The sequence below is a fragment of the Triturus cristatus genome, chromosome 2_1 (genome assembly GCF_964204655.1).
Source record: "Triturus cristatus chromosome 2_1, aTriCri1.1, whole genome shotgun sequence".
Classification (NCBI taxonomy): Eukaryota; Metazoa; Chordata; class Amphibia; order Caudata; family Salamandridae; genus Triturus; species Triturus cristatus.
In genome coordinates this window covers 1,082,825,448-1,082,844,379 of record NC_140581.1, presented here as the reverse complement: position 1 = coordinate 1,082,844,379, position 18,932 = coordinate 1,082,825,448, and the positions used below count along the sequence as shown (strand labels likewise).

At 44.1% G+C, this 18,932-nt stretch overlaps 1 protein-coding gene across 1 annotated transcript in view; it reads left to right on the top strand.

The window, feature by feature from the left end:
• The window catches only part of NPFFR2 (neuropeptide FF receptor 2), a 211,885-nt gene extending 193,646 nt beyond the window's left edge, over positions 1 to 18,239 (top strand). The window contains exon 3 of the mRNA XM_085640853.1: positions 17,357 to 18,239. Coding sequence (XP_085496979.1) covers positions 17,357 to 18,212 — 856 coding nt within the window. The 3' untranslated portion in view covers positions 18,213 to 18,239. The remainder of the gene's footprint in view (positions 1 to 17,356) is intronic.
• The last annotated feature ends 693 nt before the right edge of the window (positions 18,240 to 18,932 follow it).

The window sequence follows — 18,932 nt, the reverse complement described above, 5'->3', positions numbered from 1 at the left end:
GTCCTGCCAGCTTAGAAGCAACTAATGTTTCAATTCATAATATAGTATGGCATTAGAAGCACTTAAAGGATATTGCACATTACTGAATACAAATAATATAATTTCAATTTTAATGCAATTGGCTCAATGTTGAAAAGGCACAATTTCTCAAAATGAATGAACATTTCATTCTAGCTAAGTAAGGGAAACAATGATAGCAGAATAATTTTGCCAGCAGAATTCCATGGCAAATGAAGGAGACTCAGAAAATTACTTACTGACCAGCACAGTGATATCTTCCCATGGCTGCCTGAAGTTCTCTGAATACTGGCTGTGCATATTAGCACTTACCTTTGCTGCCTTTTCCCACCTGCACACAGCACCATATCTTAAAAGGGCACTTGGAGTAGAGTGTGTGAGGATCCTGTCATAGCCCTCACATCTCACATGCACCCTGCCATGCATAGCGCTGTCATCAATGATGTAAATTCAGATATCATCAGTAATGTTATCAATGATGTCATAGAACATATCATGATTGATGTAATATGTGAGGTCATATTAAGCAGTGCATGGTGATACTTTTATGCTCCCACCCACACTGTGGGAGCAATGACACTTTCCCTGCCCGCACTCTGGCAGACAGGGAAATATAGTGTCCTAGGGGATGAGGTCTGCATGCCACTTGTATGCATCAGGCCCTGGGCCCCACACTCCCCACTCAAAAACCCAGTAAACCATATGATGAGCCCCAGCAGATGGGGTCCCAGTGGCTATTGGGTGGCTTCAGGAGAGTGGTAAAATTAATTACCAATGCACAGACCCCCCTGGCATACCACCATCCCAGGGAGATGATCATTAAAAAGGGCGGGAGTCCGCCCTTGTTTTTATTTTTTACCACAAAACCTTGGCTCCACGTGTTAGAAAAGAAATTACATTTGGCTAAATGGTTGTCTCTCTGGGACCCCCACCAGGCCTGGAGAGTCCAGAAAGCCCTACCTTGCCTTCCTATATGTTTTTTAAAGACAGGGGACTGAGTCACCGAGTCCTAAAATAGCTGCCGCAATATCTTTGTTGATGTTGACCATAGCTAATTGGATCTAATCCGTTGATCTGTTGGGTCTGCAGATTCTCCGTAGCCTGAAATGTACATACATTTTGTTTTACAATTGGGTTCCACCCATTCAGTATACCTGGATTTTTTGCTTTTTGGATTGCCTGGTTTTGGACATTTTTTTTACTGTGGCTGAGTCTAACTACAGGTGACTCACCCACCGAAATTGTATGGCAAACGGACTGTGCCTGTTTAGCACCAGTGTCTCACTTTTAAGATACTGCCGCAGCAAGGGTAAGGGGCACTTGGCTTTTTACATGTGTGCGGACGGCAAATTGGGGTGTGAGAAAATAAATTATGTAACTTCCAAAATGATATCTGTGCACTTTATGGGTCATCTAGAATTTTTATTTCTCTGGCTCATCTCAGGATCAGAGCCCAGGCATTTTGTCACCTTGCTGTGCCCAGTTATTTGCATTTCTCTCCAGCACCAGGAACAAAATCCTCCCTACAGAAAAAGAGCAATTAACAGCACTTCACCCAGCTCCTGTAGTAGTAGTGGGCGAAATGATCTGCATCAATAACTCAGCTGTCACTGTACCAGAGATGGGCCTGCCAAAGCCCACTGAAAACAGTGTGTGCCCAGACAACTGGAGCAAACCCGGGGGGGGGGGGGCTTCCTTTGATCTTTTGGTGTGCACGGCCCTGGCAGTGATGTCAAGTGTGGGGCGAAGCTGAGATCCCAGGGGCAGATATGACCATTGACTCCTGGATGACATCGCTTTGAACTGTCCCAGCATGTCGTGAAGGAAGGTTGGGATAGGGGTGGAGAGGTGACAAAGCCCCCTAGGATTGGCCAGGGCTTTCTGACTTCTGGAACCTTCCTTTCACCCATAGAAACTTGTGCACAAGGGGGAGACTCTCTCTTGCCAGTGACTTTTTATGCTGGATATTTGGACCACCATGGAGAACTGGATGAAGGAAGCCCTTAACCCCCACTTAGGACGAAGAATGTTGCCCAGTTGACCCAAGGACCTGTGGGTCTCCCCAAGGGCTAGTGAGGCTGACCCCCTTATCTGCCCTGAGGATCAGTTGGTGGAAAGCCCTGGACTACTTGCACCCAGAAACCAAGATCAGGAAGAGAGCTGGAGCATGGAGCCTGGAGAACCAGATCCTTGAGGACTGCACCACTTTGGAGGTTGAGGGTGGCTGCAGCTGCCACTGGTGGACAGAGTTCACCACCTGGAGTAAAATGAGCCCAGGATCATCCAAATCGGCCCAACAGGCCTGAGTTATGGCATTTTGAAGTTCCCTTAGAAGCCCATGTTCTGGTGTCAACATGGGCTTCTATTGGAATTCTCTGCGGCATATTTTCAAGCCCATTATCGCCGCTTTAGCTAAAGCGGCGATAATTGTAACGCCATGCTTGATAATATGCCCCTTACTTCGGAAATGGCCCTCAGGTTTAGATTGAACTCCCTTTGGGCATTACTTTTTAATAACATTACAGGATTTTGCACAACATTTTTCAAACACATTACATTCCGTTGTTTACATTTCTTCTTCATTATTTTCAACCTTTTTTTTCCTGGGGTATTTTTACTGACTATTGGTTGATTGTGAGTCTATTGCTGAAATGCTGGATGCTGGATGCCGATGATTTAATCTCTTTTGCTCTGTTTGCAATGAACGCAGAAGCTGAAAATGAACCACTGCTTTCCACACTTTTGTCTGAAATCATATTCATATCTAAAACACTCCTACATTTCTAATCTTGCTTGGAATGATTGTTTGCAGTACAATAGCAGGACTACAGATGTCTGTGGCCCTCATTGCAAGTTGATAGAGTGCAGTCCTCCATTAATATCACTTAAGGGGGGCCTATTTATAAGAAGGTTTGGTTCGCTCCTGCACCATGTGTCGTGGTGCAAGAATGAAAACCTTATAAGTGATTATTTGCGTTGCCCTGAATGGCTCCATAAATCTGGAGTAAGGCAACGCAGCACTGTGTTGCCTTATTCAGCCTTGGGAAGGCTTTCCATGTATAGTGGGTGTTCCCACAGAACTCCTATGGATTTTGATGCATTCCCAGATTTAACAGAACTGGTAGACCTCGGAATGCCCCAAAACGATGCGCCTTCTCAGGTAAGGCGTAACGAGGAGAAATATCTTTATTTCTTCTTGTTTCCTTTTTTTTCTATGTATATTGCATTCTGCAACGTACATAAAAAGAGGAATATGCCTCTCAGGAATGTTTTTGTGAAGTACCTTCCTGCACAAAAACAATCCTGCAGGCACCCTTGCATCATGGTGCAAGGGTGCCTGCTTTGGCGCTAGGCTCGTAGACGTTTTAAGGCATGGGCAAAGTGGACTCTGGCCCAGTACTTCAACCTTTCTGGGGGCCCCCTGATAGAACCATCTCTGTTCTGCAGATAATCTTTCCTTGATGACATTTAATAGTTCTTAAAAAGATTGTTTTAAATGTTGATTTACTTAATTTTTTTAATGTGGGTGATGTGAGAGAGTCTACTACAGACATTTTGCAGAGAAATGTGTTTGTTTAATGCAAAATCCATAAAAAAATTCTTTTAGCTTAAAAAGGTACCTCACATTTAAGAAATGGAAGAGTGTCACAGAGATTATTTGTAGTAGTGTTAGTGAGTTGCTGCTGTGTTACAATATTGAAAACACGTCACTATCCCCAAATATTAGATGTAAACACATTTAGAATTTGGCTGTGCTCGCTTAGTGACCTGGCCACAGAGGGCTTGAAAGAGCTGAAATGGGATCATAAATGTAATGCTGTTCCAAACAGAGGCCCCCAAAACACATTTGCCCCGGGCCCCCAAAACTCTTAAGATGTCTCTGGCTAGGCTGCGAAAAGGGCGCCAGTGCAGGTGAAAAGGCTGGAACGTGCGATATTGCCTTTAAAATGGCACATTCCTGCCCTGTACCTGTCATGTAGCGCAAAAAGATAGCTTGCTGCACTGCACTGCATTACAAGTACGTCAATAGGCCTGGGGTGTTTCTAAGTAACGCAGTTTTCCTGCAGCCAGTATTACCAATTGGAAACTCCAGGCCTGGATTTCCAGGTGCTAAAATGCACCAGGCAAAGCCACTGAGAAATCTGCAGACAGTTTTCACCTGCTCAGAGCAGGTGATAAATGTATATGGAAAAGACTGTGGAATCTGAAAAAAACTGTGTTGATTGACTTCGGGTCCAAAATGGCACTCCAACTGTCAGGGATGACTCAGGAGATGAAATATACTCCACTCTCCTTAGATGAATTTCCCAAATCAATGATTATGCAAATTACTTCAGGGTCAAAGTTAAGGTGTCCTGCCAGCTTAGAAGCAACTAATGTTTCAATTCATAATATAGTATGGCATTAGAAGCACTTAAAGGATATTGCACATTACTGAATACAAATAATATAATTTCAATTTTAATGCAATTGGCTCAATGTTGAAAAGGCACAATTTCTCAAAATGAATGAACATTTCATTCTAGCTAAGTAAGGGAAACAATGATAGCAGAATAATTTTGGCAGCAGAATTCCATGGCAAATGAAGGAGACTCAGAAAATTACTTACTGACCAGCACAGTGATATCTTCCCATGGCTGCCTGAAGTTCTCTGAATACTGGCTGTGCATATTAGCACTTACCTTTGCTGCCTTTTCCCACCTGCACACAGCACCATATCTTAAAAGGGCACTTGGAGTAGAGTGTGTGAGGATCCTGTCATAGCCCTCACATCTCACATGCACCCTGCCATGCATAGCGCTGTCATCAATGATGTAAATTCAGATATCATCAGTAATGTTATCAATGATGTCATAGAACATATCATGATTGATGTAATATGTGAGGTCATATTAAGCAGTGCATGGTGATACTTTTATGCTCCCACCCACACTGTGGGAGCAATGACACTTTCCCTGCCCGCACTCTGGCAGACAGGGAAATATAGTGTCCTAGGGGATGAGGTCTGCATGCCACTTGTATGCATCAGGCCCTGGGCCCCACACTCCCCACTCAAAAACCCAGTAAACCATATGATGAGCCCCAGCAGATGGGGTCCCAGTGGCTATTGGGTGGCTTCAGGAGAGTGGTAAAATTAATTACCAATGCACAGACCCCCCTGGCATACCACCATCCCAGGGAGATGATCATTAAAAAGGGCGGGAGTCCGCCCTTGTTTTTATTTTTTACCACAAAACCTTGGCTCCACGTGTTAGAAAAGAAATTACATTTGGCTAAATGGTTGTCTCTCTGGGACCCCCACCAGGCCTGGAGAGTCCAGAAAGCCCTACCTTGCCTTCCTATATGTTTTTTAAAGACAGGGGACTGAGTCACCGAGTCCTAAAATAGCTGCCTCAATATCTTTGTTGATGTTGACCATAGCTAATTGGATCTAATCCGTTGATCTGTTGGGTCTGCAGATTCTCCGTAGCCTGAAATGTACATACATTTTGTTTTACAATTGGGTTCCACCCATTCACTATACCTGGATTTTTTGCTTTTTGGATTGCCTGGTTTTGGACATTTTTTTTACTGTGGCTGAGTCTAACTACAGGTGACTCACCCACCGAAATTGTCTGGCAAACGGACTGTGCCTGTTTAGCACCAGTGTCTCACTTTTAAGATACTGCCGCAGCAAGGGTAAGGGGCACTTGGCTTTTTACATGTGTGCGGACGGCAAATTGGGGTGTGAGAAAATAAATTATGTAACTTCCAAAATGATATCTGTGCACTTTATGGGTCATCTAGAGTTTTTTTATTTCTCTGGCTCATCTCAGGATCAGAGCCCAGGCATTTTGTCACCTTGCTGTGCCCAGTTATTTGCATTTCTCTCCAGCACCAGGAACAAAATCCTCCCTACAGAAAAAGAGCAATTAACAGCACTTCACCCAGCTCCTGTAGTAGTAGTGGGCGAAATGATCTGCATCAATAACTCAGCTGTCACTGTACCAGAGATGGGCCTGCCAAAGCCCACTGAAAACAGTGTGTGCCCAGACAACTGGAGCAAACCCGGGGGGGGGGGGGCTTCCTTTGATCTTTTGGTGTGCACGGCCCTGGCAGTGATGTCAAGTGTGGGGCGAAGCTGAGATCCCAGGGGCAGATATGACCATTGACTCCTGGATGACATCGCTTTGAACTGTCCCAGCATGTCGTGAAGGAAGGTTGGGATAGGGGTGGAGAGGTGACAAAGCCCCCTAGGATTGGCCAGGGCTTTCTGACTTCTGGAACCTTCCTTTCACCCATAGAAACTTGTGCACAAGGGGGAGACTCTCTCTTGCCAGTGACTTTTTATGCTGGATATTTGGACCACCATGGAGAACTGGATGAAGGAAGCCCTTAAACCCCACTTAGGACGAAGAATGTTGCCCAGTTGACCCAAGGACCTGTGGGTCTCCCCAAGGGCTAGTGAGGCTGACCCCCTTATCTGCCCTGAGGATCAGTTGGTGGAAAGCCCTGGACTACTTGCACCCAGAAACCAAGATCAGGAAGAGAGCTGGAGCATGGAGCCTGGAGAACCAGATCCTTGAGGACTGCACCACTTTGGAGGTTGAGGGTGGCTGCAGCTGCCACTGGTGGACAGAGTTCACCACCTGGAGTAAAATGAGCCCAGGATCATCCAAATCGGCCCAACAGGCCTGAGTTATGGCATTTTGAAGTTTGGCGACCCTTCTCTGGCAACAAAGCGCATGGGGCTCTCCTGCCATTTCTTCATTTTCCCCGGAGGTGGGGCAGGGCCCACGGGGTGGCGCCAAGATATTTTTATATTCATGCACCAGGGAGGGGTTGTGCATGGTGCTCCCTTCCTTTACCCTTTCAAGTGCCCAGGGACCCCATCCGCTGGGCGCACTTCTTGAAGGGGCCTGGACCCCATCCCTGACCTGGGCATGCTAAAATGATGGGGGGAGCACCATCGCTCGCCCCAGCCATGGACAGCCTGCCCCACTCCCCATGCCTGTGTCTGGGGGAGCAGGAGGCTGCCACAGACTCCAGCGCCTGCCCACAGAAGCGGGCAGGCAGATAGACCTTTCCGGCTCCCGTAGCTGCACAGGAGAGTGTGGTCTGAGCAGGGAGCAGGATGGGCATACAGGCTTGGACTCTCTGGGCTACCCCCCCCCAACATGAACCAGGTGCGGGGTACCCAGCTGGTACCGGGCACTCCTTAAAACAAGAAAACCACAACTGCGGCTCCCCCGGCTAAGCGGGACAGCTAATAATAAAATATTCACTACTCCTGAAGGAGCACCTCATAATGTACTGTGGGCCTGATTGTTTATGCTTTATTCTGGTTGTTTCTCCCCTTGCGGTGGCCCCCAGACGGTGAGGTCACAACCAACAATATCGGGAAAGATGTAGCTTTCCCTAAGATAGCTTTGAGTAGTCTCCACCCTAAGTTGGGGAGGACTCCAAAACATTCAATTCCCCAGTATTTGCATCCCATTTGTAAGCACTACTGAGGCTGGAGATTTTTCTCTACAGGTATCAGTGCTGTTTCTCCTAGGGGCTATGTATATGGTTACAGTCTTTATGGCTTGGAAGCCCGAAGGTGGTTAAGACAAATAAATGTCATGAAGTGCTCTCCAATGGCTCAGTGAATTACAATGTAATGTTGTCTTGGGGTTGCTTTTATAATTAAGGATTAATGGATAACAATGTACAAAATAAATACATAATCACAGATTTTACTCCTTATAAACAATGTACTGGTTCTTCTAATGATTACTGCTCCCATTATATATGTTTTATTAGTATTAATACGTGCATTCATGTAGGATTATTATTTTTGAAAATATGATTTAAGTACAAGATGATTATCTTAACATGTGGTTTGTTGATCTTGAACCCTGACAAAACACATAGACTCACTTGATATGTTTGTGTGACCCTTTTAGTTCCTCAGTTGGAGGTTTCCTACCCGCACTTCACTTTGATATTTGGTAGCACTGGTGAGGGACTTTCTTTCCCAGATTTCCATTCATTTCTAGGCAGAGCAGAAGGCTACCTGACACACGTATTAGCGCTGCTTCCCGCAGCACAGGTTCCTCAGTTGGCGGTTCCCTGCTTGCACTTCCCTTTGGCATTTGGTGGTGTTGGAGTGGAATTTCATCCCTAAGATTGCCGGTGGTGCTAGGTGGGGCAAGAGACTTCCTGACAGACTCATTTGTGTGGACCGCTTCCCACAGCGCAGAACACACCTAGGTTTTTGCCTGGGAGAAGACCGGACCAAGACTGGACCCGTCTTTGCCCATCATCACTTGGAAGAAGCTGCACTGGGCCATCCCATTTGGTTTTTTGGAATGCTGATCCTCATCAATCCTGGTGAGTTTATTCTGACTGCACTATTTTGGTGTCAGGGACTGTCCCTCTTGTTACTACTTGGTTAAGAGCCAATGGCAAGAGTAAACTGGTTGGAGGGAAGAACAGCACCACTGGCAAACCCCAAATTGCCAATATGTTGGACTCGTTTCTGGCCTGGTCAGTGAGCGTAGGTGCCAAGGAAATTGATTTGATGGAGAGGCGCCTGTCCCTTGATATGGGGTGGGGCATAGCATCCTCACACCGAGTGGGTCACCACAGCCGTTAGAATCCCCTGAGATGGCCTCTGGAAGTTGTTGCAGTTCATCCACCCCGGGGTCACTAGTTTAGTTTGCCTGCCGACCATAGATAGGTTGCCCTCCTTGTATGTGCATGCGAACATTAGTCTTTCTGAATCGTCAGCCATAAGAAGAGGAAAACCAAGCAAGGGTCCGTCCTTGGCCACTCCAACAAGCAGGTGTCTACCGCTCATTCCTCTACCAGCTCATGCAAACTAACAGGCCCAAGTCCACCGCAGGCTGAGATGTCACTAATGACCAGCTATAGTGAAAGAGATGGAGCACTAATTTGGTTTGAGAAAACGCCATGGTTCAAGTCAAATCTATTGTGACTTCTTTAATTGCACCTCTAGTGGACAGGTATGTGCCCTGGAAGAGGACATTCGGATATTAACTTCTAAGTTAAATCTTCTTCTGGCACCCCCCGCACCCATGCAACCCCTTGGTTAACTATCCTCCAACGCTGGGGTCAGACACATTAACACAAACTGACTGGCAGAACGGAGATCACTGTTGCCCACCGAGCCACCTGCTTCGACCGCAAATCCATCCACTCCAATCCATGGGGTAGGGCCCTTGCCCATAATAAGATGTGGTTCCGTTGGTTTCGCGGAACAAGGACACGCCGGTGTCAATTGCGTAAATAGACTCCGTTCACAGGAGCAAAGGTCACAGCAAAACTCACAACATAATTCCACTCACTCACTCCCAGCTGGACTTGACTCTGCCTCCTGACTGTTGTCCCTATTTGGCGGTCTTGGTTGGAATATAGCCACTATCCTTTGGTAAGGATGAATCATACCAATACCTGAAATTGAAGACTAAAGTTTGCCATTGGCTCGCATGGAACATTGACTTTTCCATTTCCGAGTATGATGATATATTACTGGTGAGGAGGATAATAAATTGCAGGTGCATGACTTTTCACCTCATTTAATCTGGTGCAGGCCTGGCAACCTTGAATCAGCTGCTGGTATTGTCTCTCTTGGGGGCATATTAACAAGACAGGCAATAAAATTATCGCCCCTTTAGCGGCAGAAAACTGCAGCTAAAACGGCGATAATGGGCTTGATAATATGCTCTATGGAATTCCAATTGAAGCTCAGGTTAGATGAGAAGTACATAATTTTATCGCCTGTCTTGATAATATGCCCCTAAGTTATTTCTATAGACCCAATCCCCCTAATCAGTTGAGTGGGAGAAGGATTCTATGATACCGATAGAATGCTCCAAGAGATTGTTTTGTTTGCACTGATAATAGATATTCACCCTTGACTCTCTCTCTCCTGGTCCAGCTCAGGGCGACTGACTCGGTAAGGGCTATGGAAGTACTCGTGCTGATGCTCCTCTGCCCCTTGAAGTGGATGGCCCCCTCCACCCAGCTCTTGATGGTCATAACGTTTCTGTTATTGGTAATATATTACAACACGCCCCAGTTGATGGCCCTCAATTTCCTGCGAATGCCGTCCCTTGTATGTCTGCTAGTGGTAACCACTTGACTTATGCCACAATCCATGCCAAGTTTATTTCCTAAAATTTTGCGGGCATTATGAATGAACTTGCTTGCTGTGATTGGTGTAAGTTTGTGGATCAACTCGATATTTGTATGTTCCAGGAGCTGTTACTTCTCAATTTCGATCTGGGTTAGCTAGTTTTGATCGACTAGCTTTCTCATCTGGGAAATTCCGGCCATCAGGGTGTCTTGTAACCTCGATTAAAAGCACCCTGGCTTGTACATCTGAAGTAAATGATATTGTTTTGCAGTTTTCCTTTGGGGGTTCGTTATGTTTGTATAATTGCAGACATGAAGGACATAAGGCCAACCTATCCATCATTTTGTCTGGTATCCTCAGTGGAGAAGAGGACGAACTGTGGGCAGTTCCAGGGCTCTCTCTTTGCTCATTAGAAAATGGTCTGGTGCGAATTTTCAATTAAACACCTTTGCCCTCAACAACGGGCTGGGAGCCGGTAATGCGAGAACAACTTCAGATAAGGAGAGGAGGGATACTTTTAATTGTCAGGGAGGTACCAGTTGTATTAACTAAATACTTATGTATTTTAGGTTATGGTCCCAATTAGTAGATATGGAGTTGATCCTGCAGCAGGAGAGTAAGCACAGCACCCTGGATCTCAAATTGAGCCCATTGTATCCTAACATCTTATCCCACTACAATGAACCATTTGACAGAAGGCTCATACCTACTAGTAACCACCACAGGTTGAGATGGAGTGTAATTACAGTCACCCTGGCCATCCAGATGCAGTTGTATGTGGTACTCGCTACTGCCCTGTGTTGGCCTTGGGAGAGAACTCACTTGTAGCTTCCTCTTGCGTGGATTATAACGGCATTTATCAATTTTATGTTCTATTACTTCAAAGAGCTGTTTATGGTGAAGTCTAGGGGCCATATTATCAAGGAACGGCGATAACATTATCGCCGCTATAACGGCCGGAAACGGCCACTAAAGCCTGGTTCTGGTGTCAACATGGGCTTCTGTGGAAATTCACAAGGGCATATTATCAAGCCCATTATCGCCGCTTTAGCAGCAGTTTCCTGCCGCTAAAGTGGCGATAATGTTATCGCCGTTCCTTGATAATATGGCCCTCTGTCTCTCCCAAAAAGGACCAAAGTGGCTCCATGGTACACCAAGGCTTGTAGGTTAAGCAGTTGCACCCTGACGGATGCTATTAGAGGTGGGTACAGAGCCTTAATTCAGGAAGCCAAGGCCTCTGATAAAGCTATAATAGCAAAGGCCAAGCAGGAGTATGAAATAGCCAAATGGGAAGCCCTGTTAATGACAGTTAAAGGGAAAGACCATTGTTTCTATTGGCAAATTTTAGCCAGTAGCAGCATGTAACACGCTGCTTCATTAACTTTTAACATTACTGCAGCTACTTGGTTCGACAATTTCTCGGGGCTCTATGCATGTGACATGGGGGGACCACCATGAATGTGTAATGGAGGAACTGCAAGCCATAGGAAATGTTGCATGTACAATGAATGGGGTGACTGATGTCATTCCTTGTAATGATTGGGTCACGGCTGTGCCAATGGATTCAGCAGTGGTCAGCCGTGTGGACAGTGTACTACATGGAACGGCCTTGTCCAGATAGGATTATTAGAATATTTGTCCTATATCTGCCAGTGAAGTTGCCAAATGAAGAGGCTGGAGTACCCCAGAGAAAGCAACAGGGTGGGACAAGGTTCCAGGTGATTTGTTTAAAGCAGATAGGATATCCAGGGTCCATATTTTGTCCTGTATTTTACCAGTATTCTGGACAGACTACACAATTGGATTGAGGACGTGGGCTTGTTGTCTCCCTTGCAAGCAGGGTTTAGGGCGGGGGACTAGTACCACCAGCCAAGTATTTCAATTGCAATTACTTTACTGGAAATATGTCACTATGGGAGGTGGTCGTCTTTACGTAGACTTCATCGACCTTCAGTCAGCTTTTGATCTTGTCCCAAGGGAGGCCCTGTGGACTGGCTTGGGAGCCCCCAAATATCTTGTAGATGGCACCAGTAGGCTCCACTTGAATATCTATGCACAGGTCAGATGTGGCTCCATTGGGGAATTGACAGCGCTCATCCCAGTTACTCAGGGAGTAAGACAAGGATACTTCCTTGCACCAAATTTGTTTCTTTAATATATTAATGACTTGGTGACCCAACTAGAGCTGTGTAAGCATGATGCCACAAGTTTGGCCAATAGGAAGGTCCTGGAGAACATGTTTGCGGATTACATCTTGCTGGTCTCAATATTCCACCATTGGTATGCAAAATCTGTTAGACCAGTTTGGTGTTTTCTGCAACCAGAGAGTGCTCAAGATTAATCTTAACAAAACAAAGTATATGGTCTTGAACCCCTGTCATACGACCTGTCCACACACGGCTCTAAACGGTGTCCAACTGGAGAGAGTTTGTGCATTTGAATATTTAGGGTACACTCTCATGGAGCATTTTGGTTGGGCATCATGGATACAGAAGTGCAAACTCAGGTTGGAGCACTACACAGTAGACCTCCTGAGGGCCTTCTAGGGCTGCAGTTGCCAGCCAATATCTCTGGCCATCCAAATTTACAAGTTACAAGCACTTGGGGGACATTATACGGAGGTGAACTATGGGGACATGGGAACGTTAACAACATGGAGCTGGTGGCGAATCGTTTTTCATGACTCCTCCCTAGCCTGCCCGTAGTACCCCCTTCATTCCCCTCCAGTTAGAATTAGGCCACAGACCCCTCGCACATAGAGCAGGTCTTGGAACCCTGCTGTACTGGAGAAGGGTCTGGGCCTCAGCAGACTTAGAGCCACCCTTGGGTGGGTCTAGATGAGATACTAAAACTCCCTGGGGCTGCTAGGATCCCATGGTTTGGTTTAATAAAATCCCTCTTGACTGAGCTTGGGTGTGAGAAGCTTTGGACGAATCCAGAGACTGCATGCAGAATATCAAAGTCGCTTTTTAAGAAGATCTACTAGAGGCATGTGGGTGGTGGGCTACACGGGACAGGGAGGGTGGGCTCCTTGACCTTCCTTGAGTTCAGAGATGTCACTCCTTTGGAGAGAATTTGGATGTGATTGAGCCCACCCTCACCAAAGCCCTGCATATCAAATTTCAGATTTGGACCTTGCTGCTTCATTCAGTCACCGTCAAATTGCAACATCCCGCTGCTGAACTTGACATGACTTGTCCCTTCTGCCCAGATGTAAAAGAATATATCGACCATGTTGTTTTTTTCTGCCCCCACTATCACGCCTATTGGAGGGAATGGATACTGCTGCTGTGCTGTAACATGGGGACTATAGATTTTGGTACAGCTTCTAGGATTCTTAGATCCAACACAGCATTGCAATTGTGTTTGCTGTTTCCAGTTTCCTGTTATATATGTGGAGACGCAGGCAGAAAGGAATTATCCCTGAATGTCGAGTTGACTGGTCACAGAGTTGGCATTGTGTAGTTGTGCAAGGGTTAATATGGCCAAATGTTATTTTTAGGCTAAGTTTGGGGATTATAATGCACCCAGTGCTTGTATCTTTGTAACCAGACTGATACTGTATGAATTTTATGTCTATTATTCACTTTGAGCTCAGATTTGTAGTGAAGCTTGTTAACACCAGGGATAATGTTTCCACTTTAATAGTCGTGCTGCTATTGCATCGATTCGTTTTAAAATGATTCTCTGAGATGATTTTAAATGTTTTTTTTGTACTGAAGTTTTTACTTTATACGTGCTTTCATGGCATAATTGCTGAATAAAGAAATTGATTGATTATACAACGTCATATATGGTATTTTCCATCTGCCAATATAGATATTTGTAAATTAGTGTATAGTATTTAGTAGTGTAATCTAAAGAAAAAGAACTGACTGGACAATCATTTATTGAGCGTTATCATTGTATGTCAGTGAATAGGGGATTACTAGCCTATACCACCTCCCATGAGTAGGCCTTGGACTGCTCTGCCTCACTACTCTGAGAGAGTCAAGTGCTATAATGGGTTGCTTGGTTGCTAGTAAGGTGATTGTGGACCTATTACTTGTGCAGGCCACACAACTAATAACCCAATTTCCTACAATTTTGAGCCCCAATTTCTCCAAAATCTACTGAATTGATTTACACTAAATCACAAAAAGCATGATTTTTGAGTAAAGAGCTCGCTTTATGCCAAATTTGGAGTGATTCCATTTATCCTTTTTTCTGTAGTGCTGTTCAGTTTTCCAATGGAAAATTGATGGTGAAAACACGTTTTACCCCCCTTTTTTCTCGGCCCCTGCTTGATGAATCACACCAAAACTTTCCATAAATGAGCTGAGGTGGAGGAGGCTTTTTTGCAAATGTTTGATGAAGATTTATCAAAGGGCACTAAAGTTATTAGCAATCCAAAAGATGTATTTCCTATGAAAATGTGGTTTTGGTGATGAGTTAACGTGAGATTGCATTTCAGTGTTGAAATGAGACGAGAAGTAACTTTTAGAAATGAAAAAAACACTAAAACTCTCCAGTTTTATTTTCACAAACTAACTTTAAGTTGTCCCCTTGTCATCTCAATTGCCATCATCCATGATATTGCTACTCTCATTACCCCATAAACCGTTACATCAATTTAAGAAGAAAGTTGTTAACAAGGAGCCTATAGCAATATACAGCATAGACTTAACTGTGTGTATCCATATGGCTGCATAGAATGGAAATAGCATATGTCCTAGAGTCAAAAGTGTTTGTGCAAAATACAACTTATATTCACCATTTATAAATCAGTCAAATTTGGGGTGCAAGTAGTACTCCATGTTAACCAAGGTAAAGGCTTAGTGCATCTGATGTGGGTTGCAGAGGAAAATTTCAAATTAGGCTGTGGCTTTCAGTTTCAAAACGTTTGTAAAACCCAGTATTTTGTAAACCCAGTATTTGTAAAGCACAAACTAATCACCCGTAAGGGTCTCGAGGAACTAGAGTCTGACGGGGAGATTAAGGGGCATATTAACAAGCCAGGCAATAAAATTATCGCCGCGTTAGCGGCAGAAAACCGCCGCTAAAACGGCGATAATGGGCTTGATAATATGCTCTATGGAATTCCAATTGAAACCCATGTTAGATGTGAAGGGCATCTAACATGGGCTTCAATTGGAATTCCATAGAGCATATTATCAAGCCCATTATCGCCGTTTTAGCGGCAGTTTTCTGCCGCTAAAGCGGCGATAATTTTATCGCCTGGCTTGTTAATATGCCCCTAAGTGAGCTATGCCCAGAGTCACATAAGCTGATCTGATCTGCTTCCGGCGCTGGGGATCGACTTGCAAGCCCTGCGCTCTGGAGTTAGCTGCCCTGGCTACTGCGCCGACATTTTTTTTATCAGTTGCGAGCAGACATAAGATTGCTAGGCACCGCAGAACTGGTAGCAATCCAGTGGTAACAAAATGACTGACTGAAGAAATATTTTGCTTGGCCAATGAGAATGCCCTACTGATGACATTTTCAATACCCCTGGACCCCCAAAGCACCAACCGACTGGATATACCTAACCTTCACGCCCAACACGAGCACCTCTTTTAATGTTAAATTCTCAAAAATATCTGAACACATTTACACCAAATCACAAAAAGCACACTATCTGACTAAAGCTCTAACTTTTTGCCTAATATGGATTTATTCAGTTTACCTGTTCATCTTTATCGAACAGTAAAGCTTACAATGGGAATTTACCTTGAAAATCAAGATTTTTGGGCTCACCCATTTTTCTTACAACCCCCTCCGTGCTTGATGGATTGACACAAAACTTTCCACAAGGGAGCCAAATCGGATGACCTTTTTTGGGAACATTTTGTGCAGATTTGTAAAATGGCCCCAAAGTTATTAGCAAAACAAAATATGCTCTGTCTGTGGAAACTCTAACCTAACTATAACAACACAGTTTTTTCAAAGTGCATAGATATGGAGTTAAGAATTTAACAACTTCACAGTTATACTTACTTATAGACACAGCTTCACAATATTGTGGTAGTCAATATTTTGTCTCCTATGTTTTTGCGGGACTGTATTTAGAAAACTATGTTCTGCTATGGTACATAATAAATGTTGATATTATTTAACTTTTGAAGTGATATAATAGTAAAGTTACTTTAAAAGTTAAGGTCAGATTTCTCAAAGTGCTGCACCGCTCTTGCATTACACAAGGTAACACAAGACCAATGCAACACTAAAGTCAGATTTACCAAGGTACCACCTTGCATGGCCCTGGGTTGCTTGTAAAACTGGAGTAACACAAGGCAGCACAAGTCACTGCCTTGCGTTACTCTGCCCAAGTGAGGCATTCCATGTGTAGAGCGTGGGTGTTCCCATGCATCCACTCATAGTATTCTGGAGCATTCCCAGATTTACCATGAGTGGTAGACCCGGGAATGCATCAAAATGCTACTCCTTCCAAAGGAAAGAGTAATGAGGAGACATCACTATTTATCCCCATTTTCCCACTTTCTACTTATGCTATATTCTGCAGCACACATAGAGAGAGGAAAACGCCTCAGAGGATTGTTTTTGTGCAGGAAGGTGCCCCTTCCTGCACACAAACAATCCTGCCTGCAAGTCGGGCACCCTTGCCCCATGATGTAATGCGCCTGCATTGGCGCCAGGCAGTCAAAAGTGCACCAGTTCAATTAGAGGACATGAATGCGCCATATAATGTTAAATATGGTTAATTCCTGCCCTCATCCTTTCATGCAGCACAACGCAGACCAGCAAGTTGTCTTGCTGCATTGTGTCACGTGAAATATTGATCAATCTGCCCATTAGTGTTTTTAGGTCCTAAAATTACAGGCCCACAGTGATTGGCAAACCTTTCCACAGGGCCAAAAACAAACATGTTCTCTACCTTCATTTAAAATGAGACTTTATCAGAACACCCTTAAAAATAGAGTCTGGTGAGCAAACAAGAAAGACTAGAAACGTTCAGATTTTTTAATGGTACATATGGACCTGTGTCACAAAAATGTTGATTGTGTAGTCTGGATGTTTGAGCACGTCTCACTTAGCAAGCTGCAGCACAATGATGATTGCAGCTCATCCTAAGATAAATTAATCCTCTGTATATATTATATGCAATATTTCATACCTTGCTAAAAATGTTACTTAACAAATGGAGTTACATGTCGGTTCTTTGTTGTAGGTGGAGAATAATTAAGCAATATATTAACATTATGTTTCTCATTGCAGGTTTCGATGTATTGTGTACCCATTTAAGCAGAAACTTACCATAACCACGGCAATCGTGATCATTGCAGTGATCTGGGTTCTGGCGATTGCAATTATGTGCCCTTCTGCAGTCATGTCCCATGTGATAGAGGATAATAATTTTCGGGTAATCCTGGGATACCACAACAAAACTGGACCAATATACTGGTGCCGGGAAGATTGGCCGAATCCAGAAATGCGAAGAATCTACACAACTGTGCTTTTTGCCAACATCTACCTTGCTCCACTCTCCCTCATCGTTATCATGTATGCTCGTATTGGAATTGCTCTCTTCAAGAGTGCTGGACCATCTGGAAGCATGCGAGGCCAAGATCATCGCCAAGGTGTGCCCAAAAAGAAGCAGAAAGTAATCAAGATGCTGATCATCATTGCTCTGCTCTTCATTCTCTCATGGCTTCCACTGTGGACTTTGATGATGCTGTCCGACTACGCCAATCTAACAGTGGACCAGTCTCAGATCATCAATATTTATATCTACCCATTCGCACACTGGTTGGCTTTTTTTAACAGTAGCGTCAACCCAATCATCTATGGCTTCTTTAATGAGAATTTCCGTCGTGGCTTTCAAGCAGCTTTCAAGCTTCACCTCTGCTTTGGGGAATTAGGTCCCAGGCAGACCTACTCTCACAGAGCCACTGGTAATGCCATTTTACCAACCAGAAACCATAGTCAAGTAGCACCAGATCGAGTTCCTCAAAACACCAATCATGAAGAGAATCTGCTCCAAAAAAGTACTGGCATGGAGGAGCAAAGCTTAAAGATGGAAGATCTAGAAAAGCTTTCCACCAATAATGGAACCCAGAAGGATCTGCCTTGAAGAATTTCTACAGAAACGTACAAACAATTTCACAAAATGAACCTTTTTTCATGGATAAGTTGTCATTTTTAAACTATCATAAAAAAGAAAAATAAATCAGACATTATGAACCATTCAGTCATTTGTTTTGCAATATAAATATATATATATATATATATATATTTGCTTTTGTAAATTGACAATCTTTTAATTGGTGAAGAGTTACTCACTGTGTCTCATGTATTGACCAGATGTTAACATGTACTGTGTGTAAAAGTTTCTAAAGAGGAAGTTCCCCAACATTTAAATTATAAGGTATGCAATGAGAGTAAAGGGCTACACCAGGTTCCTTTTTCTAAAAACTGTGGCAAAAAATATCACAAGATGAAAAAAGTATAAATGAAAGGGAAGAGTGGAAAAGGTTTTATTCTGCCTGGTTTCAATTAAGGAAGTTGTTACATACTGACAATATAATATTTAAGGTACATTTGGACGCCCCTAATACTTTAGACAATTAACATAATTTCTGGATGGTCTATTCACTTACCTCGCTGTTCTCTGATCACGGATTAGAAATGTCGCCACCCAGTAGATACAGTCACAAGGTGTTCCTCCAATAAAACTGCCTCAATTGCATCACCCCCTTTGTTGCATTTGGCAATGTAGAGTACCCCAAAAACTCTCAAACAAATTGCATAGGCTTAGACCAGAAAAGCAGCATTCTCATGGCTGTGGGGTATC